Source organism: Neltuma alba, unplaced genomic scaffold (assembly GCF_004799145.2).
Source record: "Neltuma alba isolate B1F8T4 unplaced genomic scaffold, ASM479914v2 tig00012158_pilon, whole genome shotgun sequence".
In the NCBI taxonomy this organism is placed as follows: Eukaryota; Viridiplantae; Streptophyta; class Magnoliopsida; order Fabales; family Fabaceae; genus Neltuma; species Neltuma alba.
Window position 1 is genome coordinate 78 of NW_021636706.1, and position 9,902 is coordinate 9,979.

The window sequence follows — 9,902 nt, forward strand, 5'->3', positions numbered from 1 at the left end:
CTTCTCTTTCTTTTAATAATTTAATTATTCTCTCTCATACTCTCTCTCCTTATTAATGAAGGCATTTTTAGAAAAAAAAATTATACTTTTTACACATTAATTATTCTTAACTAATTTTAACTGTTTTTTTTATTAACGTATCAGTTATTTGTCTCTTATAATAAAGAAGAAAAAGGGAGTATCTCTTAGAGACGCATTAAGCCCTCTGCCGCGTTGATTTGTGAAATTTCCAACTGTAACAATAAAGAACACTAATAAAGCTGGGTAGATGTGACTTCACATTCGTATCATAACATAGGAGATAATTATTTTCCTTTATCGGTAGATTGTGAACAGATCGTGACTTCACACTCACAGATTCGTTTAGGATTAAACCGATTAAAGAAACAAGGAAAATACAGTGAAACTTCCGTAGTGTGTACAAATACAATTAAATTTTATAACGGCTACGCCTCCCTTCAAGCCCATAGCCAGACCACGTATGTTGCTCATTTGAACCAGGAACTGCCGGCTATAATGGGACAAGTATCACTTCTTCCAATAAAACATCTAATATTAACACACCTGTTTCAGTTTATACATTTTAACCGTTGCCTTCCCATAGTGCGCTGAAATTCGTGAGCAGCCATTCACCAAGTGACGATCCGTGTTTCAAACCTTTCACCAACTGTGTCCACCCACTTTTTGGTAATAAACCCTTTCATCCAAGGTCCACAGGAGACCGCGTTGTCGCAAAGAGGTTATGGTGAGCAATTCAACATGTTCGGAAACCAGGTTCTGAGAAGCCCTCACAGCTTTAGACAAAACTCTTCTCATATTTGCTTTTATCAAAATAGCACGATTCCTTCACCAATAGAAGAAAGGTCTAAACAAGAAGCTACAGTAATTGTCTCCCTCAATTTGCTGGTCACTGCAGCACCTATTTTCAAGGGGTCAAATGACTTTTTTTTGGGGGGGGGGGGTGTTCGATGACAGCATAGAAACAGAGTCATAACCAAAACAAAATTTAAGATAAGTGAAACCGCGTGCAAGATTCCTTACCAACACGAAAGTACTGACTAAATTCAGCAACAATGTTACCTCCACACAAAACCTTCGTGTAACCATGCAAAACCATCTTAGTGCCATTGAAATCTCCTCCTTATAAAGGAAAGGCTCAAGGTTCTCCTTATAAGGAAAGGTCTTCCGGACCAGCAGCAGCACAATCGAATACATGCTACTAAACGAATGATCTTAAAACTTCACATTCGAATGCATTTACAAAGCTGCGCCGGATCCTGTTTCTCGAAACAGTTCTTCTGGTGCAGCATTGCAAATGCATTTTATTGTGAAAATTTGGATGCAGCTAAAAGTCCCCACTGGCTCAACCGTTATATCTTCAAACATAATAGTGTAAACACCTAACAAAACAAAAATTCACGTTTCATAAGCATGAGAAAGGACGGAGCTTGAGGATGAACTAGAAAGCAAATTAAAATAGAAACGGCATTTGAACGCACGGGAACGCATCCACGGTTGTGTAGAAACAGGCTTTCTGTCCTAGTTTGCATGACACAATGTCTAATTAGCTGAATGATAAGTTGATGTTGATTATTAGGATTTGGATGCATAATAACAAGTGCAAGCTCTCCAAGAAAACACATTACACGAAAGGTTCTAAAAGTAAATAGCCTCTGAATTGCAGAATAACATCAAGGCTTAGAAGCCATTCAGTCCCGAAAGATGGTGTTTTGATAATTGATTTCATCATTGGCTATACATATTTTGGAACCATGCCAACACAGAAAGTTTGCCCCCCAAATAGGGAGGAGCATGGAATTAAATTTACCAATCTGAGACTACAAATTGCAAGACAACACCAGTCACCAGGCCAACAAAGTATAAGAACAAGTCAACAGAACCTCGGAATTGCAAAACAGAATTAAGAACCAAGAAAATAAAAGGAAAAATACTATGTATGTCTCATGGCCAGTCCCAAGAAGTAATGGCAGCAACGCTGCTCCACAAGGCGATGGAATATGAGACAATATCGACGGAGAATCTCCCGTGTGAGAGATCCGTCAACGTCGACGAACATTCGTATGCGACGTTAACTTGGGAATATGCAAACACAAGATCGTTTGCCCCCAAATAAAGTTAAGGATTTGAGCAACTCCCCCGTCGCAAAAGAAGAACAAAGGATCGACTGAAGATTAGAGAGAAACAAATGCATGAAAAGCGAGAAGTATACCTCAGTCACTTCTCAGACGAGAAGGAGGAGACGGGGAGGAGAATTTTCAATAGCTGAAACTGAAATGGACAAGCTAGCTTTGGGATGCCGTAATACCCTAGAATATGATTACCGCCGAGAATACCCAAATATTTATACTGAAGGAGGTGCGATTGTGATTCGGCGGCCGATCATGAAAAAACCCTAAGTAGGGTTTTTGAAGAAACAAGGAAGTGTCTCATTGGGTCAGTCCAGCTTATCGAGGGGGCCCATTGTTACCACAGAAAGGGCAGGCCCATATAGTTGTATACACATATTTTTAACCCTTATAGTTTTATAAATTTAAATTTTATTATTGTTAAAAAAAAAAATTAATTCAGCCCGTAGGATCCCATTGGCGTGCATCCAATTCCAAGGAATTTATCCTAGGCCAATTAAGAGTTGGGCCCTTTAATATTTTTTTAAAAAAATTAGGTTCTTAAATTTATTTTTATAAACTTAAAAGTTTCTTTCTTAAATTATAAATAAGTATAAATGTAAATAATTAGTGATAATAAAATTAGTGCTTCACAAATCTATGTATCCTAATTTAAACAAAATTAGTAGGTGAAATATTTAAACTTAGTACCTACAATTTTTTCCCAATTTTTAAATATGCAGGAGACCTAGGTCTTTTCTTATTTACTTATCTGTTCATAGAATTTGCCTGCATAAAATTCTTGAACAATTTTATGCGTTATTTGATTCCGCTTAGTCAGCAATGATATGATTTAATTTCAAGCATACTGACAAAATTGGATCAATAACAGGCCAAGAACATGACAACCGTGAAGAGTGGGGATTTGAATTTTTTGTTTTTAATCCAACGTTGTGGTCCACATGGATCTCTCAAAATTGATCCGTGTTTTAAGACTGCAATTCAGATGACCAAAGATGAACTTCGTTATCATCTTTAATTTTTCTTGAAGAGTCATGTCAATCAAGTAATCATTAGAAAACGATAAATAAAACAAACAGCAGTATTAAGTAGCATTGATCCAATAGCAGTAGATTAAGCCCCTTATATCCATATCCTTTTGGATTAATGCCTATGAAGAGTGACAAGAAGTTAAAATTGGAGGTTTCTTTTACTAACCGTTCTAGCATTTGACATTTACAGCAACTTCTGAGATTAGTACAACAAATGTTGCATCAAAGATTAACCTTGAGTAAGTCCTATGAAGATTCTGCTGATGCAACTAACTTATGCTAAAGCTCAAAAGAGAGGGGAGAAAAGAAACAGGAGAAAATGTACAAGTCCCAATGAAGCAGTCAAAATCACCACCAAGCAGAAGAGGTGGACATAGCTCTGTTCATCCAAAACAGATAGAGAGCACCATCTCTATATTCAAGACGGTACTTTTCTTTGAAACCCTTCAATAAGTTTCTGACTGCAGCCGTAGTAGAGGCACTCAACGGGTGTTGTTTAAAACCGGCCATGGAAAGTCTTGACCTCCACTTTCCTAGAAGTTCATGCCTCTCTACCCTCTCTGTCCCCTCACAAGCTATCATGTTGACAATGTCTCGAGCCACACAGTGCTGTTCTGCACTAATCCGCTCCTTATCATCTCTGCTAGAGCTCCCCGCATCAATTGATTCAAACATGGCTGTATAGTAATTTAGTGTCTCAGCAAACCTTTGGTGAAAGGGAGAAGTGTTGGTGTTGGATTCCTGCTCAACAAGGGTCATAACTTTGGGTGACAAGCTCTTGACCAATCTCAATAGCCTGTCTCTGTGGTTCTCTGTGCTAACACTCTCATCAGGCATGTGATGCAGAACATAAGGAAAATTCACAGCAATCGCTTCCCCGGGTTGAACTCCTAGGTTCTCAAGTTGAACCTCACAGCCAGACATGGCGGCACTATGGAACTCAAACGGCACTCCAAGAGACTTGGCATGATTTTCCAAATGCTGTCCTACAATATGAAGCCCTCCACCTCGAGCATGAAATGATTGGGAGTCGTCAACACCAGTTACCCGAATGCATGGGGGCCCACCAGGCCGCTGTGCAAGAGCCTGAATTAGTAACTTCCACTGGGTGCCCTGTGCAATTTGGAAGTCAATTATATGAATTCTGGGTTCACTTTGCATTGCTTCTAGGATGACAGCATTTGCAGATGTGTAAGCAAACTGCCAATATGGGCAAATCCTAAAGAGAATGCCCATGTAATTTAACAGTTCTTTGCTCGTTGGGGGTTGTTCTTGCTCACACTTCAGAGATTTGTAGATGGCACTCCCAGTTGATACCACCCTCGCTTTAAGCCCCTCCAACATGTAAGCTCCCAACCTCTGAAGTGGATCCCCAGAAACTGACACCATCTTCACTAATACTTTATCCATGAATCCTGCTGCGGTTTGAAAATCGCCATTGGACACAGCTTGTGCACAAGCAATGAGGACTTCTTTCAAGTCAAGCTTAGGAATCATTTCTACAATCTGGTCCCAATTCCATCCAGACATCGGAGATGTTTGCTGGTGGCCGCCGTCGGGGCAGTAATCACAACTGTCAACAATATCTGACTCCGGTCCCAACAATTCATTCTCTAATTCCTTGAGTCTGTGCTTCAATTCATTACCACCATCAACACTAGAGCACCCACTGATTGGTGATCCATAGGTGTTATCCTGGGACTGGTGCGGATCTGAAAGGGACGACTGAGTCTGAGAACCTTGTGGTGAAAAAGGACTCCTATTAGATGAATTGCTAGCAAAGGAAGAGGAATCACAGGTTATGGGACCAGGAGGTGGCGGTAGGGATGATTCAAGGGTAAAGTATTGCTGGTTGTAGTTTTCAAAAGAAACTGTGGTTCCCTGGCTGCTATCATCAGGGATTTCATTATATAAATTGCTTGGCAAAATCTGGCAATGAGACAAATGGCATGTGCCTGTGTCTTGCATCGGCTGGTGATACAGATGGAAACCAACTGAACTCGGGTGTTTCTGAGTTGTTTGCATCTAAAACAGGTTGATTTTCTACTTGGGAAAGGACTAGTCAACCTTCTGAACTCTGATGGTGAAGGTTGTCCGCAACAAGTCAATTGTTCAAATCACTCGTCTAGAAGATGTGAAAAGCTAGTTTAAGCAGTTTCGCTGATTAATCAATCTGCGTATTGAAAAGATGAAAGATGCTTCATTTGTCGGCAGAAGTTATTCGCACCTACCGTCCAGGAGAGTGTTGAAGAGACTCAATCTTCATAATAAGAATAAACTATTAATAAAGCTTTCACGTGGATTGAACGGAGAGAAGGGAAAATTTAAAAATTAGACCAGCTTGACAGAAGATCTAATAAAATTGCACAGATGCCATAGAAAAGCAGATTCCACCATGACATACAAATGAAGAATTGAGAATCCTATGACAGTCTCGCTAATGAACTCCCTCATATCTCGCGGATTTAAAGCCTAAACCCTCAAAAATTTATCACCAGCAAGCTTCGTACTTTTAGAACTGGTAGATTCTAAAGACTAGAGAGATCGGAAAAGAGGTATAGAGCGAGTGATCAGAAATAAAATAAACTCAAGTTTACATTTCTCATATTCTCCAGAAGTAATTACAGAACAGAATGGCTCTCCAAGAATTAAAAGCATCTGGCTTGTGAAGAGAGTAACCGGGGACCAAAAACGGGAGAAGACGATTGCGGAATTTTAGGAAATCAAAAGAGTACAATCACAGATCCCAAAGAGATATAAATCAACCGGAGCCACCAACCAAATACGTAACTCTTCAACTTTTTAGGAGAGAGAGAAAGAAACAGTTTTGTGTCAAATAAATGAGTCTTCAGCTATCAAAGCTGAAAAGGAAAGAGAAACATTTCTTGATTTATTTTCCGCTTATGCCAATCGTAAACCAAGGTGACAAACACCCAAAACAGAAATTGTTCATAAAGGAAAGGGCTCAAATTCAAAACAAAACGAAACACAAGCATCTTCCGGGTTTCTTCGCAGACTGTGAGATATAGAAATAAGATGTTGGATCTTCATTTGAAAGCCTTTCCCCAGGAAGATGAAGCAGGCTTTCAAACTTCAAAAACAAAGAAAAAACAACAACAGCAGCTAGACCAGCCACCTCTCTTCTTTAGAACATGAACTAATAAATTAGTAAATTTCATTTTTTCAAAGCAAATCCAGATTTGTACACACCAGAAGAAAAACAAGAAATCAGACAAGTCCAGAAGAATAGATCATACATGCCACAGCTCACAAAACCAGCGACTTCAGAAGGTGGGGAAAAAAAAAACGGAGACAGAGAGGGAATTCTGGAAAGGCGCACCTCAAAATCTGTATAGTGTCAGGTTCAGTGTAGCGATTGTGCGGAGGACAGGCGCTTGAAGAGCAGAGAGAGAAAGAGAGAGAGAAGAAGAAGTTGTGTTAGCCGTCACTGGAGTTCTGAAACGATGAATTTGAGTGGATTTATAATGAAATGATTTTGAGCTGTCCGAGTGAAAGACCGGCGACAAATGCCCAACGAATTAGGCTTAATTACAACTTTGACCCTACGCGACACTTGACTTTGTTGCTTTGGGTGCCCGGCGCTGATAAGACAGCGACTCCAAGTCAGCTCCTCCAATCCGAGTGTGTGGTACAAGTTAGAATATTCTATTGCCGAGTAAATGACTTTCAACCAAAATTATATGCGTCTTTTTTTCCAGGCAAATTCATAAAACAAACCAATTCACATATTATCAACTAATTTACATTTAAATGTTTTTATGAGTTCCTTGGCCAACCAAATCAATCACTATGTTTAATTAAATACTACTCCGGCATTCCCTCATGTGTTCAGCATCGAAAGTACTTGGAAGGTTGAATTTCATTCTAAATACTAGGAAATCAAGTAAAATACTTAATTATGATGTACATTACATGATGATTTTGAAATATTTTTATATTATTATATTATATGTTAGTTTACAAATCAATTAGATTAGTTTAAAAAAAATAAATATAAATATTTTAAAATACTATCTCTGGTCTTTAATATAAGATATGGTTGACTAATTTGAGAAAATTAAAAAAATTGCTAACTTTTTTTAAAGTATTTATATTTATAGTTTTTCTCCAAACTAATTTACCTTACTTATAAATTGATATATAATCTAATGATATGAATAAGTATTTTAGATAGATTATATAACATATATATGTTACAACAAAATAGTTTATCACCAAAAAAAAATAGTTTACTAATTTTCTCAATTTAGTCAACTGGATCTTATATTAAGGATTTGAGTTATTAAGATTTCTTAATATTTCCATATCAGTCAATTTGAATCTTATATTATGAGCCAAAGTAGTATAGTGTTTTAATTTATTTTGTCTATCATATTTATCATTTTCTTCAAACTAATTTATTTAATTTATAAATTAATACTTCTTTACTTCTGTTTATAAGACATGGAGAGAATGATTATTCTATACCATTAACTTTTTTAAAATATAAATTTACCTATTTAACCTTATTAAATGTTATGCATGATATCCAAATTGGCCAATTGGATAAATCATGTGTATATATTTAAAGGGGACAGAGTTGAAAACATACTAAATTTTTGTATGGAATTAATGAGTTTTAAATCTTAACTCTAGTGAAACTTATTGAAAGTGAATTATAAATAAAACTATAGTATAATTTTATTTAGGACTATTTTAAAAAAATCATATCATATTTGTCATAGATAAATAATTTAATCCACGTCTTTAATCTATTAAGATTAGCTAAGTATCTTTTAAGAGTATAAATGATTAAGTCAATTGAATATTTTCACGAGACTGTAATGTTAATTTAATATAAGTTTAAAATATAGACTGCGTTGCTTGCAACTCCAAAATTCATCATGTTTCATGTATAAATAGTTTTTAAGATGCAATGTACAAATAGTTTAATGAATTTCTAAATCAATGTTCACATATAATATAAAAATATGAATTTGATAGGAGAATAAAGTAGCGTTATTGGCTTATGCAACATTATTGGAAAGATCGACTTCGATGTCACTAATGTTTTGGAATAGAAAATTTTTAGCCGAGTCGAAACATGAGGTGGTTAAGTATGAGCACTGGCACAGGTTAAAATTCAACGGTTTAAATCAATATTTTTTTTTTTTTGGACTCAAAGTTTAAATCAATATTTTTAAAGGCACACATAATGTAAACGATATTAAAATTGAGAGATTTTAATTTCAAAAAAGTTAATTTTTTCAATCTAAACAGTTTAAATTAATTAGATCTAAATGATTCATATTGTTATCGTGACAATAAACATCTAGTATTGCTGTTGGTTCTTAATACTACCTCCGGTCCTTATTATAAGACCCTGTTTGACTTTTTATTTGGTCCTAATTAATTATAAGACCCCAATTCATTTTATCTCTTATATTTATGTATTTTTTTCCAAGATAATCCTTCTAATAATGATAGCTCTAGCCAATATACTTAATTAGCAAGGATATTTTAGGAATAACAACACTTATTTATTACAAATAATTAATTTAACTTACTTTCTTAATCTCCTCAAATAAGTCAACTGGGTCTTATAATTAGGACCAGAGGTAGTATAAGAGTTAATTGATTAATTTAAGTAGATTAAAAAAACTAGTTAAATTAGTTATCTGGTTGAGAAATCTACGAAGATTGAATTAGGTCTCAACAGGAGAATAGGTGTTTCACTACCAACCACAAGTTTCATGTGGGGCGGAACAATTGTTTTTTTTAAAATATATTTGTTAATCAAGTGTATTGATTAAAACTATTATTATTATGAAGATTATTTTTAAAAAAAATAGATAAATATAAAAAAATAAATTAAAATTTTATATTTACGATTAAAATAAAAATCAAACTAACACTTATATTTAAGTATTAGGCATATTATGATGTACACCAAATTCAAACTTGTCGCCTAGCGTTCTGTCTACTCGTCTTCTGCTTATACTCATACATTTTTAGTTTTGTCGCCTTTTTTTTCTTTTATCTGACCAAGTGTCAGCTTCCCACACTAATCAAAATCAATTAATTTTATTATTATTGTTATTTGATATGCTCTGATATTCTTATCAACCACAGCCGTACTGTTTCATCATTAATTGGCGTGTTTATAGAAGTAGCAGACTATCGTCCTCCATGTGCATGATGGTTTTTTTTTTTTTAATTAATATGGAGACACGATATTACCCTCTAAATTATTGGTCAAACTTTTTTTTGTATTTTTTTTTGGCAACATAATGATAACAAAATCTAGAAAACCCTCATTAAGATTTAAATGACACAATTTGTTAACCACAAACTCAGTTAAGAAGAATTACTATGACATCAGAAGAAAATGATTAATCATCCAACAGTCTGTTAACAATTAGAAAGCATGCAATGACAATAAATTTATACTGCTTACTTATTACTCTTTTGGTTCTTAATATAAGACCTATTTAACTAATTTGATTAGATTAAGAAAGTTATGTAAGTTAGTTGATTATAAGAAATGTGACATGTTTTTCCTAAAATACCATAATAATCTTTCTTAATACCTTTTCTCTCTCTTCTACTTAATTATAGTTAAAGGAGTATCTATAGGGGTAATTTTAAAAAAATTGATAAATATGAGAAATATATCTTATATTTAGGACCAAAATCAACTCAACAATTAAGTTCTATATTAAGG

General features: G+C 35.1%; 1 protein-coding gene and 1 non-coding gene across 2 annotated transcripts; both read right to left on the minus strand.

The window, feature by feature from the left end:
* Positions 1-1,667: 1,667 nt before the first annotated feature.
* On the minus strand, positions 1,668-1,756 carry LOC114723863 (small nucleolar RNA SNORD96 family). Its single transcript, XR_003738275.1, has one exon. It is a non-coding gene; the product is annotated as a small nucleolar RNA SNORD96 family (small nucleolar RNA).
* A 1,504-nt stretch (positions 1,757-3,260) lies between these two features.
* On the minus strand, positions 3,261-6,620 carry LOC114723862 (scarecrow-like protein 13). The gene is made up of 2 exons (XM_028910104.1): positions 6,519-6,620; positions 3,261-5,438 (listed from the first exon to the last, which is right to left on the minus strand). Exon 2 carries the CDS (start codon positions 5,201-5,203, stop codon positions 3,527-3,529), a length of 1,677 nt encoding a protein of 558 aa, XP_028765937.1. The 5' UTR covers positions 5,204-5,438; positions 6,519-6,620; the 3' UTR covers positions 3,261-3,526.
* Between the last annotated feature and the right edge of the window lie 3,282 nt (positions 6,621-9,902).

Bases quoted from the DNA above. Each gene is read 5' to 3' on its own strand.
- LOC114723862 (XM_028910104.1), bottom strand. From the start codon at position 5,203: ATGCAAACAACTCAGAAACACCCGAGTTCAGTTGGTTTCCATCTGTAT.